The 27,511-nt window shown below is 42.1% G+C and overlaps 1 protein-coding gene across 12 annotated transcripts in view; it reads left to right on the top strand.

The window, feature by feature from the left end:
* The window catches only part of PUS10 (pseudouridine synthase 10), a 97,018-nt gene that overhangs the window by 50,319 nt on the left and 19,188 nt on the right, over positions 1-27,511 (top strand). For 11 of the 12 annotated variants that reach the window (XM_043511958.1, XM_038396715.2, XM_043511959.1 and 8 more), the window contains 9 exons: positions 382-493; positions 4,528-4,589; positions 9,647-9,692; positions 13,986-14,050; positions 15,229-15,314; positions 21,391-21,516; positions 26,155-26,211; positions 27,177-27,253; positions 27,345-27,397. In XM_043511958.1, the coding sequence (XP_043367893.1) occupies positions 382-493; positions 4,528-4,589; positions 9,647-9,692; positions 13,986-14,050; positions 15,229-15,314; positions 21,391-21,516; positions 26,155-26,211; positions 27,177-27,253; positions 27,345-27,397 (684 nt within the window). The remainder of the gene's footprint in view (positions 1-381; positions 494-4,527; positions 4,590-9,646; positions 9,693-13,985; positions 14,051-15,228; positions 15,315-21,390; positions 21,517-26,154; positions 26,212-27,176; positions 27,254-27,344; positions 27,398-27,511) is intronic. The other variant, XM_038396716.2, reaches the window with a different exon arrangement.

Below are 27,511 nucleotides of genomic sequence, written 5' to 3'. Positions count from 1 at the left end.
TTTGGCTGGAGCTGATGTGGTAGGATCTTCAGAGTTAATAGCTCAGGCAATATCTCAAACACACTGAAGTGTTTCCCTGAAGGGTTTTCTCCAGTCATTCTTTTGCCTTCCTTTTTATTTCCTCACAGCCTTGTTGATTTAACCCAATATAGACATAGTAAGCATCCCTTACAACAATCAGACAAGTTTATAGTATTCATAAATTATTACAGAGCAGCCCCATGTCTTTCACACCATGTTCTGTATACTTTATAGTTTTGTCCTTTTATACCCAAATTTTATATTAGTGACTGGTCACTTATTTTTAGCATGAAATGTCAGAGGTATGGTTGTTTGACTGACTCATATGCAAGTTTTCATTGTTTATTTTTTATGATTCAGAAAACAGGGCCTGTCACTGGCAAAAGAGGACATTGTTCAGCTGAAAGAAACTTACAAATGGATTATTCATCCCCTATTCTCAGAGGAGCTGGGTGTTCCTGCCAATGGAAAGGTGTTGTATGAATAATAAAGTTGTTGTTTTCCTGAATTTGTATAAATTACTCATAACATTGATGGGTTCTACTTAGACAGACAAGTCTGTCACTGGTTTTGTCTAGTAAAAAAAAAATGCTCTTTTACCTCAAGTTAGCTATCGCGAGTAAATCCTAGTGGAGACAAGGCAAGCAGTAGTTTTTATACAAATTAGCTGGTAGAGTTAAAGACTAAGGAATCTTTTTTTAGTCAAGACATACAGAAACAAACTTCTTTAAATGTTAAAGATAGCAAGAGACCTTCTAGAGCCCACAAACACTGAGTCCCTGTAGTCATAAGTGAACTATAAAAATAATGACAGGTTTTAGAGTAGCAACTGTGTTAGTCTGCATCTACAAAAAGAAAAGGAGTACTTGTGGCACCTTAGAGATTAACATCTATTTGAGCATAAGCTTTCGTGAACTACAGCTCACTTCATCAGATGCATTCAGTGGAAAATACAGTGGGGAGATTTTATACACAGAGAACATGAAACAATGAGTAAGTTATTTAAGGCCTTGTCTACACTACACAGTTCTGTCAACAAAAGTCAACAAAATAGTGGAGGTGTACACATATCAATGCTCTTCCCACCGATGTAACTCCCCTGCTACGCTGACAAAATAAAATCACCTTGATGAGAGGTGTAGAGCTTTTTGTGGCAAAGTTAGATCAACGCAGTGTCAGTGTAGACACTGCGCTTGCTTATTTTGCCATAAATGACCTCCAGGAGGTGTCCCACAATGCCTATCCTGACCGCTCTGGTCAGCAGTTTGAACTCCACTGCCTTGCAGCCAGGTACACAAGCATCCGTCCCTCCCCCTTTAAAGGGCCTGGAATTTTTGAAATTCCACTTCTTGTTTGCTCAACGTGGAGAACTCACATTGCATCTTTCCAGCTGACCATGGCAGCTCTACACACTAAATGATCTCCCACATGGAGTACACCAGAATTGATGGATTTGCTGGCTCTGTGGGGAGAGGAGGCTGTGCAGTCCCAATGCAAGTAAACAAAGCCTGGCTGAATGCATTACATAAAGACACATTACTGGGGCTCATTGTCGAAATGCTGCTTCAAATCCTCCCTGATCCGAATAGCTCCCTGTTGTGCCCCTCTAATAGCCCTAGTATCTGGCTGCTCAAAATCAGCCATCAGGTGGTCCACCTCCATGCTGTATCCCTGGGGAAACGTCTCCTCCTTAGCTTCACAAATATTATGCAGCATACAACAGGCTGCTGTGACCATGGGAATATTTTCCTCATTGAGGTCTAACTTGCCATAAAGGCAGCCCCAGCGAGCCTTTAATCTGCCAAAGGCACATGCAACGATCATTCTGCATCTGTTCAGCCTATTGTTGAAGCGCTCCTTGCTGGTGTCCAGGTTTCCTCTGTAAGGAATCATAAGTCATGGGAGTATGCTGGGTCTCCCTGATCACTATGGTTATTTCAGCATCCCCCATTGGAAGCTTCTGGTCTGGAAAGAAAGTCCCTGCCTGCAGCTTTCTGTACAGGTACAGTGTTCCTAAGATTTGTGCATCATGCACCTTCCTTGCCCATCCCTTGTTGATATCAGTGAAATGACCCTGGTGATCCACAAGCACCTGCAATACCGCAGAGAAGTACCCCTTTCTATTGATGTACTCCATTGCAAGATGGTTAGGGGCCAAAATGGGGATATGTGTCCCATCTATTACCCCGCCACAGTTAGGGAATCCCACTGTTGCAACGCATTCCACTGTTTCACACACACTTCCAAGAGTCACAGTCCTTCTTAGCAGGATGTGATTAATGGCCCTGAAAACTTGCGTGAATATAAACTCCATGGACTTTCTAACTCCAAACTGATTTGCAACTGACTGGTAGCAGTCTGGAGTTGCCAGTTTCCACACAACGATCACCACGTGCTTCTCCCCCAAGAGAGCAACTCTCTTTTTAGTGTCTTTGTGCCACGGGGTGGGGCGAGTTTTGCACACAATTCCAGGAAGCTAGCTTTGCGCATCCAAAAGTTTTACTGCCACTGTTCGTCATTCCATACCTTCATGACGATGCGATCGCATCACTTGGTGCTTGTTTCCCGAGTCCAATAGCAATGGTCCATCCTGTGCAACTGCATCATGAATGCCAAAAGTAATCTGGAATTGTTTCTTTCCATGGTATGCAGCTTGGCAGGCATCACGGATTCCTATTCAGATTCACAGCTCATAAATACTGCATGATAAGCTGTGTTGTGTTCACAACACTTATCACAAGACGAGAGAGCAGTGCTGGATCCTGATTTCAGGCAAAGATGGTGGACATACTGTTTACAGGGGCTTTGAAAAATGGTGCAAAATGTAGTCAGAAGCCCATGGAATAATGGGACAGAAAAAACTGCATCATGGGATGGTGAACCCATGATGTATTGCAATCCATTCCCCATTCCCACAACTTGTAGAGGCAGACGGCGGTGAGTTGCACAGTGGGATAGCAATCCATGGTGCACTGCTCTCTCTGTCAATGCTAGAGAACCAACTGTGTACACGTGCCGCTGACACAGGGAGCGTTGTGTGAACATGCACAAGCGATGTTACTATTGTGGTTTGTGATCATTAGCATAAATTGCATCGACTTAATGCTGTAGTGTAGACATAACCTAATGCTTTATAACTTACAATCATTTAAACATTAGCTAATCCTCTCAACAGCCCTGTGAGGTAGGTTGGTATCTGAATAAGTGAGGTAATGAGAGAAAGATTTGCCAAAGGCAAGGGAACTGAGGGCAGCACTGAGATTACTCTAGAGGAGTGGTTCTCAAAGCCGGTCTGCCGCTTGTTCAGGGAAAGCCCCTGGCGGGCCGGACCAGTTTGTTTACCTGCCGCGTCCTCAGGTTTGGCTGATCGCGGTTCCCACTGCCTGCGGTTCGCCGTTCCAGGCCAAGGGGGCTGCGGGAAGTGGCGCGGGCCGAGGGATGTGCTGGCCGCTTTTCCCGCAGCCCCCATTGGCCTTGAGCGGTGAACCGCGGCCAGTGGGAGCCACGATCAGCCAAACCTTTGGACGTAGCAGGTAAACAAACCGCTCCAGCCCACAAGGGGCTTTCCCTGAACAAGAGGTGGACCGGCTTTGAGAACCACTGCTCTAGAGTTCCTGGTTCTGTTGTCAATCCACTAAACCACATTGCCTTTCTTTTATGGCTTAAAGGTGTCCAGTCATTGCAGACTAAATCCTGGAATGAACTGCTTTCAAGGTTGACTGTTTTGGTTTTGTCCCATGATTTGCTAGGCTTAGTGACCACAATAGGTAGGCTTGGCAGAATTTGATTTTTTAAATATAATTTTGACAGATGATATTAATGTTTATTTTAAGCATTTTTTAAAACTTTTATCAATTTAAATGTTCACAGTTGCAGGAAGTTATGGGGGAGGTCAGACAGCAAGGGGATCAGACAATCATTTAATGACACTCAACAAAGTTTAAGCTTTGTAACTGTTAAAACACCAATTGTCAATATCACATGTCAAAATATGCAAAGTTAATATCCTTAAATCAAACTAATATGTTCTCAAGCAGCATATTTCTTACTTTGCCTGTCTAAATTTCTATTACTGATTGAAATAGTTTTTTCATTGGTTTGTGTGTGTACGGTGAAATCAATGTTTGCTGACATTTACCAATAAAGATCTAATCCTTCCAAGCCTAATAGGCTTTGGGCTGTTATTCTCTCTCTCTCTCTGCTAGTTCCCCCATGTGCAAAACGGGGCTAATACTTATTATGTGACTTGGGTCACATAATAGGTTGTAAAGCGGCTTGAGATGGTTGAGTGCTATAGAAGTCTTACGATATATCTCTGAAATGGCTTCTCAGTGACCCATTTAAAAGTTTCCCCTTATGCTACAATTCTATCTTCCTCTTCTCCTCCTTCTTTATTGTTTTTCTGTAATATATCAATAAGGATCCTTGAACCGTTTGTTATACACTTGGTTAATAAATTGCTAACACTTTGTAAAAGGAAATTGTTACTGTTCTTTTTTGTCCTAGAGCTTGTTTGAAGTGAGTGTGGTCTTTTCTCACCCGGAAACTGATGAGGATTGCCATTTCCTGTAAGTTGCAATACCAACAACAAGATCTTTATCTTAATATTGTGCAACATTGTTAGAGTTTGTCTGTAGCAAATGCAAATGTCTCCAGTATTTATGATCTAGAGTTGGACCTGAATCCAAACTCCAAATCCAGGTTCCTCTTTGCAGCTTAAATCTATGGTATCTCTAAGGGGCTGAATCTGCCCACCAAATCCAAACAGCCTAAAGTTTGGGAATGTTTGGATCTGGATTGTCAATCTTAATGTCAGGGAGTGCGTGGATCTAGAATTTTGATTTAGTCCATTACAGAGCTATGTAGTCAGGTCAGGCATTTGATGTTGGCCTGTTTGTACTGTTCATATTAGAATAAACAGTGACTTTACATGGTGTGTGAAGTGCTTTTGATAACCTGTGAGTATATGTAAAAAAACCATCAGTTTATATAATACTGAGGTTTTCTGCTTATTTCAGGGATTTCGGTACGGAGGGAGGAATCAGAAGTGAGTTAGTTCTACTTAAAGACAAGACTTTTAAACAAAAACAAACCCTCACAAAGTGCTACATAATCACTTTTGGTCTTGCTCTGCAGAGGGGCTGCCATAGAAATCCTTTTCCACTGGCAAAGAAATCCAGCATTTCTGGAAATCTGGCTACCATCTAGTCAGATCCCTCAACAGCAAGAGGGAGCATGTTCTGAGAAAATGGTCTTCCTGCTTCCCCAAAAGCTAGAGCGTCAGGCAGTTTCACTGCACATGCTCTTGGTAGGTGTTAAATCAGAGCATGGAAGGAGCCTTAGAATGATAGAATATCAGGGTTGGAAGGGACCTCAGGAGGTCATCTAGTCCAACCCCCTGCTCAAAGCAGGACCAATCCCCAACTAAATCATCCCAGCCAGGGCTTTGTCAAGCCTGACCTTAAAAACTTCTAAGGAAGGAGATTCCACCACCTCCCTAGGTAATGCATTCCAGTGTTTCATCACCCTCCTAGTGAAAAAGTTTTTCCTAATATCCAACCTAAACCTCCTCCACTGCAACTTGAGACCATTATTCCTTGTTCTGTCATCTGCTACCACTGAGAACAGTCTAGATCCATCCTCTTTGGAACCCCTTTCAGGTAGTTGAAAGCAGCTATCAAATCCCCCCTCATTCTTCTCTTCCGCAGACTAAACAATCCCAGTTCCCTCAGTCTCTCCTCATAAGTCATGTGTTCCAGTCCCCTAATCATTTTTGTTGCCCTCTGCCGGACGTTTTCCAATTTTTCCACATCCTTCTTGTAGTGTGGGTCCCAAAACTGGACACAGTACTCCAGATGAGGCCTCACTAATGTCGAATAGAGGGGAATGATCATGTCCGTCGATCTGCTGGCAATGCCCCTCCTTATACATCCCAAAATGCCATTGGCCATCTTGGCAACAAGTTTCAGAGTAGCAGCCGTGTTAGTCTGTATTCGCAAAAAGAAAAGGAGTACTTGTGGCACCTTAGAGACTAACAAATTTATTAGAGCATAAGCTTTCGTGAGCTACAGCTCACTTCATCGGATGCATTCGAAATGCATCCGATGAAGTGAGCTGTAGCTCACGAAAGCTTATGCTCTAATAAATTTGTTAGTCTCTAAGGTGCCACAAGTACTCCTTTTCTTGGCAACAAGGGCACACTGTTGACTCATGTCCAGCTTCTCATCCACTGTAATCCCTAGGTCCTTTTCTGTAGAACTGCTGCCTAACCATTCGGTCCCTAGTCTGTAGCGGTGCATGGGATTCTTCCGTCCTAAGTTCAGGACTCTGCACTTGTCCTTGTTGAACCTCAACAGATTTCTTTTGGCCCAATCCTCTAATTTGTCTAGGTCCCTCTGTATCCTATCCCTACCCTCCAGCGTATCTACCTTTCCTCCCAATTTAGTGTCATCTGCAAACTTGCTGAGGGTGCAATCCACATCATCCTCCAGATCATTTGAAGATATTGAACAAAACCGGCCCGAGGACCGACCCTTGGGGTACTCCACTTGATACCGGCTGCCAGCTAGACATGGAGCCATTGATCACTACTCGTTGAGCTCGACAATCTAGCCAACTTTCTATCCACCTTATAGTCCATTCATCCAGCCCATACTTCTTTAACTTGCTGGCAAGAATACTGTGGGAGACCATGTCAAAAGCTTTGCTAAAGTCAAGGAACAAAACTTCCACTGCTTTCCCCTTATCCACAGAGCCAGTTATCTCGTCATAGAAGGCAATTAGATTAGTCAGGCATGACTTGCCCTTGGTGAATCCATGCTGACTGTTCCTGATCACTTTCCTCTCCACTAAGTGCTTCACAATTGATTCCTTGAGGACCTGCTCCATGATTTTTCCAGGGACTGAGATGAGGCTGACTGGCCTGTCGTTCCCAGGATCCTCCTTCTTCCCTTTTTTAAAGATGGGCACTACATTAGCCTTTTTCCAGTTGTCCGGGACTTCCCCCGATCGCCATGAGTTTTCAAAGATAATGGCCAATGGCTCTGCAATCACATCCGCCAACTCCTTTAGCACTCTTGGATGCAGCGCATCCGGCCCCATGGACTTGTGCTCGTCCAACTTTTCTAAATAGTCCCGAACCACTTCTTTCTCCACAGAGGGCTGGTCACCTCCTCCCCATGCTGTGCTGCCCAGTGCAGTAGCCTGGGAGCTGACCTTGTTTGTGAAGACAGAGGCAAAAAAAGCACTGAGTACATTAGCTTTTTCCACATCCTCTGTCACTAGGTTGCCTCCCTCATTCAGTAAGAGGCCCACAATTTCCTTGACTTCTTGTTGCTAACAAACCTGAAGAAACCCTTCTTGTTACTCTTAACACCTCTTGCTAGCTGCAACTCCAGGTGTGATTTGGCCTTCCTGATTTCACTCCTGCATGCCTGAGCAATATTTTTATACTCTTCCCTGGTCTTCCCAGCCTTCCCATACAACTTCTCTGACCATACTGTCAGTTGGCAGTTGCTGTTTACCCTCGAGATCAGAAACTAGAGCACGTCTCTGGCCTTTCTGACCTCCTTTCATCTGTTGCTGCCCTTACTGCCTTACTTTATTGCTACCTATCAGCCACATCCCTCCCAAGTCTCTTATTTTACAAGAGCTTCTTCTCTGACTGAGAGGACTTCACATTAGGAGGTAACCCAAGGGGAAACAGGGAAGAATCAAAGTTCCCTTATTTCCATCCCCAGTCAGCTTTCTGTGGCTTGGAGGGGAAGCCCACAATTCTGACTGCTGGCAGCTGGAATCCAGGCCTTGCATCTCTGTCCTTATTCCACCCCACCTCACTGTCCTACCGCTCCCTCCCCAGTCTTTTTTGTTCCCCTTCCCTTGCTCTCTGCCCTCCCCTCTTACTTCCTCCCTTTCTGTTGGACACCTTTTGAAAATGTTTATAAACAGGACAAGATAGCAGCTAACAGTATAATGTAGCTGGGGAGGGAGTGGTGGCAGGGGGAGGAGAAAACAGTAAAGCAACCCTGGGATCTTTATGCCGACATTTCACCCAGCAGCATGAGGGGCTTGAATTCAGGAAGGAGATCCCTCCACTTGCTTTCTCAGTGCAGCCAGATTGGAGAGCTATGGTGAGACTTTTAGGTAATATATTATATTATGCACTTTGGCCAGTAACCCAGAGAACTTTCTCAAGTGATAATCCTCCAGAGGGCTGTGTCTAGGGAGCACTATGTACAGATTTTAGTGCATTTTAGATTACTTCTAATATAACTATGGTATAATTTGATACCTAATTATCAGGGCTTGAAAACTGACAGTGGATTTTTTTGGTGTGGTAAGAAAGTAGGTTCTTGTTTGAGAGGCCCTTCCATGCCCAGTGGTCTTTGGCTACACGACAGCTGATTCTTCTAAACAGGCTCTTTGTATCCATTTCAATAATAGAAAACATGGTAAAAAATTGGGGTTTTTTGAGCAGTCTGATTGGGAACACCTTTTTGAGGAGTGTTTCAGAAACAGCCACCACTGTCTCTTCTGTCTCCTCTCAAACTGCTCCTGTGATAACACCTGCAGAAAATGTGTGAGAGAGTGATCTGTTTTGTGTGTAGTGCTTTGTGGTTTGAAGTGGAACATTTAACTTGTTTTTGTTATTTTAATCTAGTTTCCAAGTATAAATTAAGAATGATTATTTAAATTCTGGAAAAAGGAAGTCCATGTACTCTGTATTATCTCCCACAAATAGGTTGTGTAGAAAGTCACAAGGAGTCTGCTATTAGCACCAGTTCCGTTTTACCCGTGTGCAGTCTTAGAAGTGCTGCTGTCATAAGCTGAAGAGTAGCAGCAGCAGGAGAGAATAAAAAAATTTGTGGCAAGGACAAAAGAGATTACATTGTCTAACTGCATAGATAGCAATCCACTGATTTGTAAACTTCCTTGGCAAACATCCAACTCTCAGAAAAGCCTCTAGTGCTAAATGTTTTATTGATCAGAATTTTCACTTTTGTGAAACAGAAAATAAATAGTTTCCTTTTAGGTATGTTAGAAAGAATCTCAAAGATCTGGCTGACCTTATGTTACCTTTTTTTATATTCGACTGATTTTTCCTGTTCAGTAATAACATTCAGAGGTGTGCTGGGACACTGCGAGTCAGGGTGTTGCATTTTAAGCCATGCTGTATGGGTTAGGAACAGGAAAAGAACTAACAGAGAGCTAGAGAAGTCAGTGCACCTCGCAAAGGTGCACAATGTTGTCAGTCATCTTTGTTGGCAATCTCAAAAGAAAGGTCAAAGGAGACTGATTTTCCCACCCACCTCCTCATTCCAGCTCAAAACTGAGGGACATGGGTGGAAGTCAAGATCGGAAAGGTTTGCACAGCCATTACCTAGACTGCACATGTATGTTCTGTGGATAATCAGAGGATTTTAGTTTATGTAGGTCAAATAGACTGGCACCTTCTGGCATCAATTTAAGATTGAAAAATCTTAACTCCATCCCAGACTGGAGAGTGATAGAGACACAAAGTGTGGGGCATTGCTGCTCAAAAATTAGATCTGGTACCTGGGTATTTTCATTTTGATAAGTCTTTTATTTAAATGATTATATCAATTAATTTTCTATTTCTATTTAGAGCCAGAGTATGTCCAAACTGTTTCAAGCCAGCAAAGAATAAACAGGTAAGAATCCCATATCTGTCACCAGCATCATTCTTCTGGGATCAGAATTCTCATGTCAATGGTTAAAATAAAGGAAGGTTTCTTGAAATTCAGTCATTACTTTAATGCCCTTTTTTCTTTGCCCCTCTCTAAAAGATTCTCCAGTTGTTTCGTATGCCTCCTTTTATTCACTCAACTCTCAACTTTTCTTCTGTTTAGGATGGCTTAGGACTCCATTCCCAGACCTTCAGCAAGAGAGCTATCATTTCAAAAACATTCCCAATATGTATAGGAATTTGGTTTGGATACACTAAAAAATCAATATAGCGGGACCACTACCTACTGTCCATGGGGGATATGGCTGAAATAAGGCTTTTAAAAAAAAAAAAAGAGAGCGAATCTAGTCTTTGCAAAAGGAAAAAAAATCAAATCATCCTAGAGCATTTTCCCCTGGCCACCATTCCAAATGAAACAAAACATATGCAGAATGGTTTCCTTTCATCTAGTCCAATTGGTGAAAGAAACAAAAAAAGATCTTACCATAATTACAGTCTCTGAGAATTGGTATAGTCCTCAGTACAAGACAGGCAACTATTTCTCCAGATTTTCCTTTCTCCCCTAACCAAGGTCTAGTTCAGGAGCCCTGTGGGTTATGAGAAGACTAAACAGCAGCCCTCTGCTCCCTTTTTATGCTTTCTCCTTTATAGGAAGCACAGCTCTCAAATCTGCCTCCCAGCAGCTTAACAAGCCACAGCTGCCAGCTCTTTTTTTCAGGTCTGGCAGCTCAGGAAGTCTCTTAGGCAGTGGTTCCCAAACTTGTTCTGCCACTTGTTCAGGGAAAGCCCCTGGCGGGCCAGGCCGGTTTGTTTACCTGCCACGTCCGCAGGTTTGGCCAATCGCGGCTCCCAGTGGCCACGGTTCACTGCTCCGGGCCAATGGGAGCTGCTGGAAGCGGCGGCCAGTATGTCCCTCGGCCCACGCCACTTCCAGCAGCTCCCATTGGTCTGGAGCAGCGAACCGCGGCCACTGGGAGCCGAGATCAGCCGACCTGCGGATGCGGCAGGTAAACAAACTGGCCCGGCCCGCCAAGGGCTTTCCCTGCACAAGCAGCGGAACAAGTTTGGGAACCACTGCTCTAAGGACTAGCTTTTTCCTTAATGCCCAGAGAAGGCATTTAATGCCTTCCTGGTTCACATAGAGATGAGGTACATAATTACTTTACCCTCGCTAATGAAATCCTCTGATGAAATGTCACTTTCTTCATGAAAAAGGTTGATTTCATCTCCTTATGCCACAGTTGTTCAGTAAATGGTTTTATGGTATTTAGGATTGTTGACTTGTCCCAACTTCTTATGCTTGAGTTGTCTGTATCACAATGGTAGGCTTTAGCCCAACCATGAGTTCAAGTCTTACATATACATGGCATAATGCTCTCTTTGGGATACAGCCCAAGTTAAACGTGCTTTGTGCTTGATGGCAGAGCTGCTTCCTGTTTACTATGGGACCACCAGGGCTGCAGTAGTACCCACAATTGTTGTATGCCACCCAACAGAGGGTGTCACCACTGAGAAGAGGTTGACCGATGGAGACTCCTGTGACTGTGGGACCTATTTCCAATCCTCTGTCTGTTCACGCATCCGGGCAGAGTTCCCTTGATTCCCTTGACGCCTTTGAGGAGCAGTGGGCGCTGTCTGGGATTCTCTGCTCAGTATCCCCGTCACGTTCCCTTTGTTTGACCCTTTGACCGCACTCCTGTTCCTGTTATTTTATTAGTTGTCCCCCAAAATCTCTTGGCTTCCAGGTCCTGTGGATCCCCCGCTTAGGCTGGGGGGGGGACCCTTTAGCAGTGGGCGGGCTTCTGCCCGCCTACTTCCTGGATCCCAATAGAAACATTGGGAAAGTTTCATTTTTATGTAGTTTTTATGCTCTGACTGAGCCTAGATACCAAGGAGATGAGCACATTGAAAGTACATAGGCAGATGACTACTATGCACCTGGAGAGAAGGGGATTCAGCATACATTTCTGAAGTAAATTAAATTTGCCAGTCTTATTTGTTTATCACCTTTAACTGTACACTTTTACAGAATATATTAAGATGTCTGTTAAATACAAATCTATCTAAGATACTTATATGCTTTCCATCACCGTACTATGTGAGTGCCTCACAAGCTTTAATGCATTTATCCTCACAGCACCTCTGTGAGGTAGAGGAGTGTTGTTATCCTCACTTTACACACAGAGAACTGAGATATAGGCTATGTCTATACTTACCATGGTGTGTAGAGTACATACACTGCATACCCCCCTGCACATGTATAAATAGCAGTGCAGACAGAGAGGCACGACTTAGGTGAGTAAAGACACACCAGAACCTTAGGTTGTGTACCCTACGTGGTTCTCCACAGGCCCAAGCAGTGCCTCCCACGTCTCCACTGCTATTTTTAGCAGTGTGGTGTCCCACTGCCTCCCTGCTCCTGGAGCCTTTCCCACTGCAGTGAAAGATTCCAGTAGTGGGGAAAGGCTCTGTCAGAGAGAAGGCAGTATGGAAAGGTTTCAGCAGCTTCCTGCTTTTTGAAGCTTTTCTCCACTGCTTCCCCCCACCAGAGCCTTTCACTGCCACATGTAGCTACATACCGCAGTGTGAACACAGCCAGCTTTTCACTGCAGCAGGTATCTACCCGTATCTTTAATGCTACCACCAGCATATACAAGGCCATAGAGAGAATAAGTGACTTATCCAAGATCACACAGGAAACCTTTGGCAGAGCAGGGAATTGAACCCAGGCTAGCAACCTATCTGCTGGATATCTTTCCTCACTACCAGATGTGTGTGCACAAGTCCCCAGTAGGCACATGTGCATGGCTAACGAATCACCTACCTTGTCTTGTGCTCTGCATATCTGATGGTGTTCAGAGCATGCACCCAGGAATATCACTTTGTTGGAGGTAAATCCATGTGGAGTTCTGTTTTCAAAGAAGTTAAACTGAGGAATGTGTCCTAGTCATGTACTTAAATGGCACGTTATATATTTTTTCTTAGCAGAAGATTGTAATTGTTTCATGAGGGTTTGTTTCTCTTTCAAAAGTCCTTTCCTCCATGGAAAATCTGAGACATACGTTAGTCCAATCATATTTAGTCTTCCATACATAACATCACTTTCTACTATCTATTGTCAACAGTACATAATCTATAACATTTGTTACTATTATTAAGTGTACATTGGGGCCAAGATTTTCAAAAGTTGGAGCCTAAAAATAGACTCCAAAGCCCATATATAGGTGCCTAAATTTGTAGCCTTATTTACAGAAGGGTTGAGCACCCAGCAGCTCCCAGTGAGATAAATGGGGGCGGGTGGGTGCTCAGCCTTTTTGAAAATGACCTCATTAATTTAGGTGCCTAAATATGGCCTTACAAGTCTGATTTTAGGCTCCTACTATTGAAAATCTTGGCTTGAACCCTCCAGTCCCACTGAGCTTTTTTCTTGCTTTTACATATTTTTTCATATAATCTTATGGAGGGATCGAACTAGCGATTATGTGTCCCTGAACCTTTGAAGGATCTGGGATGGGATTTTTCAGAAGCATCTAAATGACGTAAGACCATAAGTCCCATTGAAAGTCATGAGACTTGTTCTCCTAGTCACGTAGGCACTTTTAAAAATCCCGTCCCAGATTTATAAAAACAAACATTAAATATTTTTGGGGAAAAGTTATGCTTTGTTGTGAAACGATTTGTGGGAGGGAATATGTTTTGTAGTGATATTTTCCACACTACCTCTCCCAAACCCCAGTATTTCAATTTATAGGAAGTTGGATAGAAACCATAGAATGAGATAGAATAAGTAATTATATTTTTTTGAATATCTTCTAGAATCAAAGAGATGGGGTAAAAGAAAAGAGTCTAAGTCCCATTGATTTTATTATGAGTTTTCAATGCTTACTTACACATATACTTTAAAAATGTTTAGGCCTCAATCCTGTAGGTGCCAATGTTGAATAGCTTTACGTACACAAGTCAGGTTACTCATGTGCGTAAGTATTGGTAAAATCAGAGACATACTGACTAGTTTTGTTAAAGAGCGAAGACTCTGATTATTAGGGTGTCAGCACATGCTGATATTGGAAATATTTTCAGGCATAGGAAAATAGGATACTTAAACTTTAAGTATAAAAAAACAATCTATATCAGTAGGAGTATTTGTGTTCTTTTTTTTCTCATTAGGCAAAACGATGTAACTACCCTACCCACATCCTTTCTTCAGCCTCTCATATTTCCTTGACTCAGATATTTTATTTTTCATTTCACTGTGTAGTCTGTTTTCACAAGAATGGCAATTATAAAGGCTTTGGATAAGATAAAAGAAGAGGATTTCCGTGAGTAAGTATACATTAAAATTGTGTGTTTCTTATGTTGGGCTGCTTCTGTACAGAATTAAGATGGGGAAGAAAATATCAGAGGGAAATACACAAGCATCATTAATTGTTAAAAATCTACTGATATATGTAACCTTACGTATGTATTGGTCAGGAAATGTTGCATTTGTATGTCTTTTGATGACATTAGAATGTTTCATCGTTATCTTTTAAGAAATAATCACAATGCTTCAATTAGATCACAAAGAATTGAAAAGTGAACATGCTGAAAACAGTACCTCCCTCCCCCAGATTATTTTATGATTGGAAAATTTAGGGCTAGATTGTACCACAAGGGCACAACCTTAGATTATTACTGCATAATCACGCTTCCACAATTCCATCGCCGCTCCCCTGTTGTACCCGCAGTAAATTACTATGTGCTCTGTGCTTGGAATGCTTAAAACTGAAAATATAGTATAGTAGCAATATTGCCAATGCCAGCTATTCAAAAATCATGAGTCAGATCCCAAAAAATCAAGAGATTTAAAAAAATACATTTTAGGTTTTTTATTTGCCTTCTGGCTTTTGAGCCTGAGAGTTTGTACTTTCAAGCTTTTCTCTGAAACAGTGAAGAGTACTTATTTTAAAAATGATGCTAAGATTCTCACATAATTCCATGACTCTGGGAGCTGAGACTTTAAGAAAAATACCAAATATTTTGAGACTCACAATAAAATTATGAGGTGGCAACATGGTAGCAGAAACTTTCTAATATGCACTTTGCTGAACTGCACATAAATCATTGGTCTTTTCCCAACCTCCCAGCAAAGATTTAGTGCAGATGATGTAGTTAGGTTCTGTACAGTATTAAGAATTTCTTTATTTCTGGAAAAAGTACTACAATACTTTTTGCTAGTATATTTTGAAGTATATATAAAATTATAGCATCAGTAGACAAAATAAATTAACAAAGTACATTTTGCAATGTATTATGCTCAATGTGTTTCATGTTTGGTCACGTAAAGATTCGCAAGGGGTCTCACAGTTTTTAATATGAATAGGGAGGCTATATTGTAGTCGTACTTTACTTACATGGAAACAATTGCATGGATTAATTTTTGCTACAATGATTCAGCATCATGTTTTGAAATTGCTTGTCTTTTGAATCTCTCTCTCTTTTTTTTTTTTTTTTTAATTCAGGCATTTTCCATGTCCCCCAAGTTCACCAAAGAGTATCTGTGCTGCTCTGGAAATTCAGTGCACTAATGGTGCAATTTTTGTGGCTGGTAAAATATTTCTCTTGCTGTTATTTTCTTTAAAATATGCTGTAAAGTACCTACTATGTAACCAAATGGACTCCTGCTATTTATTATTACTCTTGTTGTTAAGAATAGGGAAAAAGAAAACAGATATGCAAGAGTGAAGTTCTAATGAACTTCTCTAGAGAGGAAAAGAGATTACTTTTAACTTGCCTTTCATAGTTTCATAGTGTTTAAGGCCAGAAGAGACCATTAAATCATCTAGTCCAGTGGTTTTCAAACTGTTTTTCTGGTGACCCAGTTGAAGAAAGTTATTGATGCCCATGACCCAATGGAATTGGGGATGAGGGCTTCAGGGTATGAGAGGGGGCTCTGGGCTGGGGCAGGGGGCTGCGGTGCAGGAGGGGGCAGGGCTCTGGGCTCAGGGTGCAGGCTCTGGGCTGGGGCCAGGGATGAGGGGTTTGGGGGCTTCAGGGCCGGGACAAAGGGTTGGATGCAGGAGGGGGTCAGGGCTCTGGGCTGGTGATGCAGGCTCTGGGTGGGGGTGGGGATAAGGGGTTTGAGGTGCAGGGCTGGGCCAGGGTATTGGGGTGCGGGGTTATCTTGGGTGGCTCCCGGTCAGCGGCACAGTGGGGGTATTAAGGCAGGCTTCCTGCCTGTCCTGGCACCATGGACTGTGCTGCGCCCTGGAAGCAGCCAGAAGCAAGTTCAGCTCATAAGCTCTTGCCCTCAGGCACCACCCCTCCCAGCTCTCACTGGCAATGTGGAGCCGGTGCTTGGGGTGGGGGCAGCATGCGGAGCCCTGTGACAGCCCCCCTCCCCCATCTAGGAGCCGAATCTGCTGCTGGCCTCTTCCGGGGTGCAGCGTGGTGTCAGAACAGGTAGGAACTAGCCTGTCTTAGCTGGGCAGCACTGCCGACAGGACTTTTAATGGCCCGGTTGGTGGTGCTGACCAGAACTACCGCGACCCAGTGTCTTACATTCCGCGACCTAGTACTGGGTCATGACTCGCAGTTTGAAAACCACTGATCTAGTCTGACCTTCTTCATATCATAGGCCAGTAAACTTCACCCAGATACCCCTATGTTGACCCCAGTGACTTTAGTTAAACAAAAGCATTTTAGTCCTCAGGAGATTAACGATAGACCTGGAGAGATTGAGGTGCTGCCAATGCCTGAGGCCCGTGCAATGGTGAGATATATCCAGATGATTCTAGCAGGTGATCCATATACCCCCTTCCTTCCTGAGCCCCATAGGCGACCAGTTGAAGCCTTGAAGCATGAGACTGTATTATAATCATTATCAGAATACAGAGCTAAAAGTATTATAGTTTGAACATTTAAAGGGGAAAAAAAGGATGTAAAATAAAATATTAAAATGGAAAAGTTAACATTCCATGGCCAGCTAGCTCTTTCATACTGCATATATGTAATATTTTAATTTACTAATTGGGCTGTGAAATATTTATTTTAATGGGACCAAAATAGCCCAAGTCTGTTGGCCTTCAAAGCATGCTGCAAAACACATACCTCTATTTTCACTGGCTGCTGCAAAGGTGGGCCTTTGAGAAAATCCATGTGTGGAGTGTGACAGACTGTCACTTTCCTGCAAGGAGAGGTATGCATATGCTAGTTCAAACTGGATTCTCCAGGGACTAAGAGACAAACAAAGGATTTTTGGATAAATAGCCTGGTTTTAAACTGGCTCAGGGCCTTCTTCCTGATCCAGCAAATGGACAGGAGATCCTGGTACATGAAGGGCCTCAATCCTTAGGTTAGGCTTGGAAAGATTGGGTCTAATTGAGGCTCCATAGCACTGGGTGCTTAGTCTTAGCTGAAGCTATAATGAATTTATAACCACAAGGAATCCCCTTGGATGGGGATTTGAAGAACTGCTTCTGGCAGAATCCATGTTAGGATTGGGGTGTTCTTTGTAAACTTATTAGCATGCATGTAGGTTCTTTTATTGTTTTTAATATGTTTTCTCTGTAGTGCTTTTACCTTAAGAATAATACAGTCTTGCGTAGAAATCTGTGTGGTACCTTATAATTGCAGCAGTTACACCTGTTAACCAACTCTGAAGAGAAAACAAGCAGATTCTGCTTGGGCAGCCTGTCTCTGCTGGGGATAACACAGTGAAAGCAGGGAACTGTGCAGGCTGGAAATACCCCAGTCAGAAGGGCTGAGACGTGGGTCCCCTCCCGAGAAAGGCTACAGCTGGGCAGCTGGAAGTCTGAGAGTGGGTGGCTTTGCTGGACCAGTGAGGGGAAATACAGGTGCACTTGCCCTGAACTATGACAATGAGGAAAGAGGGGCTTGGTGTTCTGCAGGTGATCTCGTATTGTTTTTATAACTTATGGCAGGGGCACCTACAGCCTTGGATAGGCATCCCTGTTTATTTGTTATATAAATCCAGTTACATACAATGTGCAGGATTCTGTTCTCAGTTTAGGGTAGTGTAAATCCAGCTTAGAGCAAAGTCTATTTATAGTGGTGTTACTCTTGTTTTACAGCAGTATAAATGACAATCAGAATCTGACCCAGTGAGTGGAGTATATGAGAGTTGATGGTGTTTTCAGGACCTTCACTTTTGCATTTCCTGACTTTAGTAAAAATTTGCAATATTAAAAGGAAACTGTCAAATTGAAAATCATGTCTTTCTGGCTTGGTTTTAGCCTGCTATTGTTACAAGTAACACCTAAGTTTATTAAAATCGAGAGAGATGTAGTATTTTTCTCTCAACATTTTGATTACTTTGTGCATTTGACAATGCTTTGTGCATATTCATTTCACTGTTTGCCCCACAGAAGCAATATTAGTCAGTTTCCTCATTTGTTTGTGTGGGGTTTTTCACAGAGCAAGGTGGGGAGGGAGAAACACTTTTAAAAACAGGAAAATGTGATAGTAAAATCATAAAAGCTGACCGGGGGGTTAGAGGAAGGTGTTGTACCTGTAACTGCTTTGAACTCTTACACTTTTAATAAACTAGATTTCAGTTTGAAGGAGTTTCTCTAACTTTATATTAAAATAGGGGTTTTGCACCTGCAATTCTACATAAATCAGTTCTTGCCATGACACACATTCTTATTTTCATAGAAGTGAGAGATGGAAAAGACCTTTTAGATAACCCAGTTCCATCTCCCAGCCAGTTCAGGAGTGTTCCTTGATTGAAGCATTCCTTCTGTTCTGTGGGAGGTGGTGTATTAACATGCGATAACATGAGGCTGTGACTAGAGCAGATCAGAGGAAGACAATTTTGTTTTATGGCAGCTTTTGAGGTTTCTAAATTCAGCCTTGTTCCACATTGAAACAAAACTAAAACCTTCCAAATGTTTTCATGAAAATGGAATTGTGTTGAAATGTATGTTTTCTGATTGAAACCTGAGCTTTGTGATTTGGGAAGTGACATATGGGTAGGTGTTTAGAATATTGGGATGTGAGAGACCCACGTTCAAGTCCCTGATCTTCCTGATTCAGGGCAAAGTTTTTCATCCCAAATCACTCTGAATGAGGCACGGGGATTTGAACATGGGGGCTTGTCTCACTTAAAACAGTACAGACTGCGTCAATATAGCGCTTCAGTGTGGATGCTACCTGTCGTGCCAGGAGGAATTCTCCCATTGATGTAGTTAATCCTTCTCCCCGAGAGGTGGTACATCGGTCAACGGAAGAATTCTTTTGTTGACCTAGCATTGTCTACTTGGAGAATTAGGTCAGTGTAACTATGCTGCTCAGGAGGGTGGATTTTTCACAGTTCTGACCATTGTAGTTAAACTGACCTAATTCTCTAGTGTAGACCAGGCTTGAGTTGCCTGTTGACCTAATCATCAGGCTCTACACCTCTCTATCTCCTTCCCTTGGCCCTCACAGGTATGTCTCTGTGACATTGCTCTCCATATGTTTATGGAAATATGCTTATGAGTGTGAATATAATGTAACTGGAATATGCTTTATGCAAAGGGTCTCTTGTAAGGTATCATTACAAAGCTTATAATCTATTGAGTGTGTTCATCCTATTTGTTTCAGAGTAGCAGCCGTGTTAGTCTGTATCCGCAAAAAGAAAAGGAGGACTTGTGGCACCTTAGTGACTAACACATTTATTTGAGCATAAGCTTTCGTGAGCTACAGCTCACTTCATCGGATGCATTCGTATGAATTTGTATGAATGTATGATTCTTGTATCTGAAGCTAGTGATATGAAGTATTACTCTGAATTCCTATCGTAATTAAGCAAAGTGTGGGCCATTAATGATGTCTTTGAATCTTGATGGCTTCCATTGACCAGGACAATTGATTGTAAATTGCTCTGTTTACTTGTAAGCCTTCCTGTGTTCCTGTGAGTCAGGCCGGGAGGAATGGAGGCTTGGGGTCTCCCAGGGCATGTGACCATGTCACCTGGTACTGGAATCCATCTAGTACTTAAATCTAGTGCTTTTCCATTTAGAAGAAGGGGTAGGGACCCAGAGAAACAAAGGATTCCTGCCTTGTGCCAAAGCTATAAAAGGGGGTGGAGCAGGACAAAGAGGTTGCCAGTCATGAGAAATCCCCTAGTTACTACCTTAGCTGGAACTAACAAGAACTGTACCGGGGAAAGGATTGGGCCCAGACTAAAAAGGAGTCTAGTTTGTGAAAGAGGCTTATTGGAATATCTCTGAGGGTGAGATTTACCTGTATTCAGTTTCTTGAAGGTATTAGGCTTAGACTTGCATGTTTTTGTTTTATTTTGCTTGGAAACTTACTTTGTTCTGTCTGTTGTTACTTGAAACCACTTAAATCCTACTTTTTACACTTAATAAAATCACTTTTGTTTATTAGTAAACCCGGGGGAGCAAACACCTGTGCATATCTATCAGTGTTATAGAGTGCGGACAGTTTATGAGTTTACCCTGTATAAGCTTTATACAGAGTAAAACGGATTTATTTGGGGTTTGGATCCCATTGGGAGCTGGGTGTCTGGGTGCTGGAGATGGGTGATTTACTGAGCGGTTTTTGGTTAAAGTCTGCAGCTTTGGGGGCATGAACCAGATCTGGGTCTGTGTTGCAGCAGACTCCTGTGTCTGACTCAACAAGGCAGGGTTCTGGAGTCCCAAGGGGGTTTCTGTGACCAAACCCGTCACAGTCTCCCTGAAACATTTTGGCTTTAATGAAATGATGTTCTAACCAGCTCTAACTGTGACCTCTTTGGCACATATCAGCTATCAGAATGGAGAGAATAGCTCTGATAGCGTTTTCCTATCTCTATTTTAGTTATGCACAGAAATCAGAAATTCAAAATTGAGATCCCTTGTGCCTGTGTAGTATTTAGTACATGGTGTTAATTTTAATGATTTAATATTGGTGTGCAATATTGCTGAGTTACAGTTGCTGGAAATTTGAATTTCCTATCCGTAAGATGCAAAATATCAGCTGTAACAATGCATTAGCATTGTTTTTTGCATTTAATTTCATTTAAAAAAAAGAAAAAGGAAGAGAAATGTGATATGATGCAGTAATAAATACACTAATTACATCCAAAAAACTATGTTAAAAAGAACAATAAGGTGACAAAGTTAAGTACTCAAAAATTCCAGAATTAAGATTGCTGTGGAGCCTTAACTTGGCTTCCTGGAGCAGGTGTATTATCATTCAACCTTTAATTACATAATTATATACTATTTTTAACACAGGGCCTCTGCCTCATTCATTGAATGAGAAGTTATTTGATATTTCCTTTTACCCTCCTTTTTCAGTTGTGGACCCCACTTTATTTAACATACATCATCCAAACCCTGCACTGAATACAACACTTCTAATTTCCTCCTGAGCCTTCTTTGTGCTCTCCCCATATTATGTAAATTATTATTAACATACATGAGAATTTATCTTTCCAACACCCCTTAACTCAAAGCGCCCGTCCATTATGTGAGCTGAGTGGTTCTCACCCTATTTACCTTTGTGGGCCCCATATACAGCACTCTGAGTGGTATGTGGGCCACATATCTATATATATACACAATATATATACTACCTTTATGGCACTGGGGATGTCACGTGGGCTGCGGCTGTGTGCTGATTGGGCCATGCGGGTTGAGAACTACTGTGTTACAAACTTGTTTTATTGACAGGAAGGTACAACAAATATTCAAGGAATTTACCACAAACTCCCTGGATTATAGATGGAGAGCGAAAGCTGGAGTCTTCAGTGGAAGAGCTGATTTCAGAGCACCTAATGACAACGTTTAAAGCAGATAGTGAGTGTCCAGCATTGTATATCTAATTCATAGTACTTGGGTTAATTTTTCTTACACATCCTGAAAACAACTCCCACAACTGGCCCATTGGTTACCAGCCTCAATAGACAGGCAAACTGAATGCACATGGAGCAAGAACTACTCTCTCATCCTTCTCAGCTGTCCCTGCAAGCCAAGGCTGGTCCTTCCATAGCCTATGTTATGCCTGATCATTAAATAATTCAATGCTTGCTTTATTTCTTATAGTATTATTACCCTTTTAAAATCGTTCTGCAGCAGAGCCTGATAGTGCCAGTGGGTCCAGCATGTATGGTAGTCTGTTTTAACTCCTACACCTCTTTCTTAACAATTTATAAATGAATGCTCATTACAGAAGACACTATTTAACAATTAAGAAATGCTAAAAAGATTAATAAAGTATTGGTTTATTATCTTATTCTTCGATTAGTGCAGTGTGAAAGTGAAGTAAGTGTGAATGTACTCATCTAGCGGTGAGTGAGGCTTCACTCCCAGGCATGGTTGGGGCATAAGCGGTCAGGCCTAGTGTGTGGAGTCAGATTCATAGATTCATAGATACTAAGGTCAGAAGGGACCATTCTGATCATCTAGTCCGACCTCCTGCACAGCGCAGGCCACAGAATCTCACCCACCCACTCCTATGAAAAACCTCACCTATGTCTGAGCTATTGAAGTCCTTAAATCGTGGTTAAAGACTTCAAGGAGCAGAGAAGCCTCCCTCAAGCAACCACGCCCCATGCTACAGAGGAAGGCGAAAAACCTCCAGGGCCTCTCCAATCTGCCCTGGAGGAAAATTCCTTCCCGACCCCAAATATGGCAGTCAGCTAAACCCTGAGCATGTGGGCAAGATTCACCAGCCAGATACTACAGAAAATTCTTTCCTGGGTAACTCAGATCCCATCCATCTAATATCCCATCTCAGGGGATTAGTCCTATTTACCCTGAATATTTAAAGATCAATTACTTACCAAAATCCCATTATCCCATCATACCATCTCCTCCATAAACTTATCAAGTAGAATCTTAAAACCAGATAGATCTTTTGCCCCCACTGCTTCCCTTGGAAGGTTATTCCAAAACTTCACTCCTCTGATGGTTAAAAACCTTCGTCTGATTTCAAGTCTAAACTTCCTGGTGGCCAGTTTATACCCATTTGTTCTTGTGTCCACATTGGTGCTGAGCTTAAATAATTCCTCTCCCTCTCCTGTATTTATCCCTCTGATATATTTATAGAGAGCAATCATATCTCCCCTCAACCTTCTTTTAGTTAGGCTAAACAAGCCAAGCTCCTTAAGTCTCCTTTCATAAGACAAGTTTTCCATTCCTCGGATCATCCTAATAGCCCTTCTCTGCACCTGCTCCAGTTTGAATTCATCCTTTTTAAACATGGGAGACCAGAACTGAACACAGTATTCTAGGTGAGGTCTCACCAGTGCCTTGTATAATGGTACTAAAACCTCCTTATCCCTACTGGAAATGCCTCTCCTGATGCATCCCAAAACCGCATTAGCTTTTTTCACAGCCATATCACATTGGCAGCTCATAGTCATCCTATGATCAACCAATACTCCAAGGTCCTTCTTCTCTTCCGCTACTTCTAATTGATGTGTCCCCAACTTATAACTAAAATTCTTGTTATTAATCCCTAAATGCATAACCTTACACTTCTCACTATTAAATTTCATCCTATTACTATTACTCCAGTTTACAAGGTCATCCAGATCCTCCTGTATAATATCCCGATCCTTCTCCGAATTGGCAATACCTCCCAGCTTTGTATCATCTGCAAACTTTATTAGCACACTCCCACTTTTTGTGCCAAGGTCAGTAATAAAAAGATTAAATAAGATTGGTCCCAAAACCGATCCCTGAGGAACTCCACTGGTAACCTCCCTCCAACCTGACAGTTCGCCTTTCAGTAGGATCCGTTGCAGTCTCCCCTTTAACCAATTCCTTATCCACCTTTTGATGTTCATATTGATCCCCATCTTCTCCAATTTAACTAATAATTCCCCATGTGGCACGGTATCAAATGCCTTACTGAAATCTAGGTAAATTAGATCCACTGCATTTCCTTTATCTAAAAAATCTGTTACTTTTTCAAAAAAGGAGATTAGGTTGGTTTGGCACGATCTACCTTTTGTAAAACCATGTTGTATTTTGTCCCATTTACCATTGACTTCAATGTCCTTAACTAATTTCTCCTTCAAAATTTTTTCCAGGACCTTGCATACTACAGGTATCAACCTAACTGGCCTGTAGTTACCCGGATCACTTTTTTTTCCTTTCTTAAAAATAGGAACTATATTAGCAATTCTCCAATCATTCGGTACTACTCCTGAGTTTACAGATTCATTAAAAATTCTTGCTAATGGGCTTGCAATTTCAGGTGCCAATTCCTTTAATATTCTTGGATGAAGATTATCTGGGCCCCCCGATTTAGTCCCATTAAGCTGTTTCAGTTTCGCTTCTACCTCCGATATGGTAATATCTACCTCCATATCCTCATTCCCATTTGTCATGCTACCATTATCCCTAAGATCCTCTTTAGCCTTATTAAAGACTGAGGCAAAGTATTTGTTTAGATATTGGGCCATGCCTAGATTATCTTTAACCTCCACTCCATCCTCAGTGTTAAGCGGCCCAACTTCTTCTTTCTTAGTTTTCTTCTTATTTATATGGCTATAGAACCTTTTACTATTGGTTTTAATTCCCTTTGCAAGGTCCAACTCTACTCGACTTTTAGCCTGTCTCACTTTATCTCTACATGTTCTGACCTCAATTAGGTAGCTTTCCTTGCTGATCCCTCCCATCTTCCACTCCCTGTATGCTTTCTGCTTCTTCTTAATCACCTCTCTAAGATGCTTGCTCATCCAGCTTGGTCTACAACTCCTTCCTATGAATTTTTTCCCCTTTCTTGGGATACAGGCTTCCAATAGCTTCTGCAGCTTTGATTTAAAGTAATCCCAGGCCTCCTCTACCTTTAGATCTTGCGGGTTGATCTGGAGCCAAGGGTTGGAGCTGGGTGTCAGAAGCCAGGAATCAGAGGAAGATAAAGGAGCAGGGTCTGTCGTAGCAGCTTGCTGGGGATCCACCTAGTTGCACAGACAGATTCTTGGTGTCTCCTCCAGGCTTAATTCTTGCACCTGGACCCATCAGGGACCCTGGAAGCACTGCCAATCAGGCCTTCTGTGAGCAGCACATCCTATGGTGCTTGGGCCTGCAAGGCTCACAGCCTGTTGATAGCTGCTCTGCCAGAGCTGCTGGGAGGTGGTGTGCATGCAGCAGGTTCTAGAGCTGCGGATCCTCATACTCCCAGCTGGATAGCCTTGTTTATTAATTGCTTCTGTCTCAAGTGTTCCGGAATACCTACCTTGACTCTTTTCTCTTGGTCTTGTTTCACTGCCTTTCTGATGTGCATAGAGATCAACTGCCTAAACACTAATCAATTAAATAGGAATTTATCTGTAAGGGAGGGGTGCTTATTGTCCATTTCTTGGCCACCAGACTCAGGATTAGTGACCATTAGGCACTAATTCGAAATTAGCAAAATTCCTTTTCCCCCGCAGTTGTATATGTCAGAATGGACACTGGGAAAATCCCAAAGTAGTAATCACAGCATACTATTAGGGCAGGTACTGAGGGGCACCTGATTTCAGCATGCAGAACTCCCACAGCTGCTGTCTACACTGGCCTGTGAGTAAGAAAAGGTATGAAGGGCTGCTCCAACTGGTAGCTTGCAGAACTCAAGCAAGGGATCACCTTCCCCTTTCTGCTGCTGATGTGGTTAGTGACCTGATAGAACTAGTAAGTATCCCGATGGTTGATGGAGATGGCTGGGTAGGCCTCACTGCTTCTGTCCCTCACTCACTTGGCAGTGGAAGTCGAGGAAACCCCATACACAATGAAGAGAGATGTCCCGTTTATGTGGCCTCCAGGGTTCTCTTGAGACAGTTCCACAAAGCTACTGTCATATCCAGAGTGTGAATTTTTAACATGTTCTTCCTAAGGGGGATGGAGGTGTGACTGCTCCTGGGCAAGGTTAACTGAGGAAGGGATCAGTAGGAAGTTAAGTACCAATCTAATCCTTACCATACCTTGAGAGAGAAAAAATAAGTCTATTCCTGCAGGTGGCACCTGAAGTTCCCTTCCCCTTCTGGCCAAGTGTATGGCTAACAGACAAATAGCTTCAGAGGTGAGGAATCTTGCTGAAATCTTGGGAAGCTCATGAGTGTGTTTAGGATAAGAGTCACGGCATGAGGGGACAACAAAAGGCTGGAGTATCAGATTTAGTTTAATCACAACCTTTAGGTGTTTAACTCCATCTGGGTAAGAAAAGGAGTAGAGATTAGCAGCGAGTGGGATTCCTTTTAGGATTAAATAGCTCTTTCAAACTTTCTCAAGGTTGTGATGTCCCTCATTCAGGCAGAGGAACTAGGAAGTCTTTGTTCGAGGGATGAGACAGTGACTTTCTCCAGTTTTATTAAAATAGAGTACAGGCTACATTTTAAAATCACTTTAAACAGCTTTTCTTCTTTTTCTACAAACAAGCTGAGAAAGCTTTGATTAAAAAATTTAAAGGTAAAATCTCTCATTCTCTGTTCATATTTGTTTTTAAAGGTTTTAATTTTTCATCCTCGGGAAGAGAAGATGTGGATGTGAGAACGCTAGGCAGTGGTAAGGTTGGAATGTCCCTTGATTAAAGTCAAACTGAACAAAATGGTGTCTTGGAGCTACTCAGACACATTTTGCTGTTTGTAAATGGAAAACTAGCTTGCAACACAAATGCTACTTTGAAACATTCTCTCAATAACTTTACTAACGTATTTACTTAGACACACAGACTGATATTATTTCATAAAAAGAATGCTGTGTGAGAGAATAGACCTCACCATAATCTTCTTGGCTACACAAATACAAACATTTAGAAATCCATGACTTGTTATAAATGTTCTATCTTGCATTTCCTCATTTGAATCCATTTATGTCACATTAATAAATATATTGTTTTCTATTATGTAATTCTCTTTTGCATCTTTTAGTTAGAAAAATGCCTGTTGCTCTTTCAAGATGATCATTTCACTTTCTGGATGTAGCTCCTTTAATCAGCTATGCTAATACTTCCAATAGCTTTCAGCTACACTGAAACAACTGTAGCAAAAAGAGTAAAAATCAATAATGAGGTGTACCAGACGCTGGCTGATTTGTGATATAATTCCAGGCATTTCGTATCCTGGGATCAGCGCTGGCCCAGAGCACAGAAAGTGCAGCCATTTCAACAGATGTTTAGTTGAGGGAGCTGGATTTAACATCATCTTGCACCTGGGCATTGCTGTAGGTGACAGAAAATAAGCTAATTAACTTTTTTCTTATTTTATATTTTAATTAGAACAGACTTGTACAAGATGTCTTCTGGGAAGCAGTAATTTGCACTTACTGATAATACTTAGGTTTAGTAGCCAAAAAATGTCCCTTGTTACTTTCCTTCCATCTGATGGCCATGTCTCTGAAAACCTCAAACCTCATATGTGTGTGCATAAGAGTAGACACATTTTTCACACCTTCCGACCTTAATGCATAAATCCAAACATTAATTTAGAACAACATGTTTTTATGTTTTATGACTCTGTGCATGTTGCCAGGAAGGCCCTTTGCAATTGAGCTTGTGAATCCTCATAGAATACATTTTACTGCCATGGAAATGAAGGAACTTCAGCAGGTAAATCATTTGCACTTCATGAAAATCATAAAGCACATGTACTTTTGTAACAGGACAGCTTTGCTAACTAACTCCTTTTCTGACATCACAGAAAATTAACTCTTCAGACAAAATAAAAGTTCGAGATTTACAGCTTGTCACCAGGTCAGTATTTACTGTCTCTGGCAAGGGATTTCAAAATAATACTTTGGGAATTCTGCAAACATCCTCATTTATACAGCTCTAAACATCTTCATTTACATAGCTCTGTAGTTATGC

This window comes from Dermochelys coriacea, chromosome 3 (genome assembly GCF_009764565.3).
Source record: "Dermochelys coriacea isolate rDerCor1 chromosome 3, rDerCor1.pri.v4, whole genome shotgun sequence".
In the NCBI taxonomy this organism is placed as follows: Eukaryota; Metazoa; Chordata; order Testudines; family Dermochelyidae; genus Dermochelys; species Dermochelys coriacea.
The sequence above is the reverse complement of the archived record's forward strand: the minus strand, read 5'-3'. Positions and strand labels throughout refer to the sequence as shown.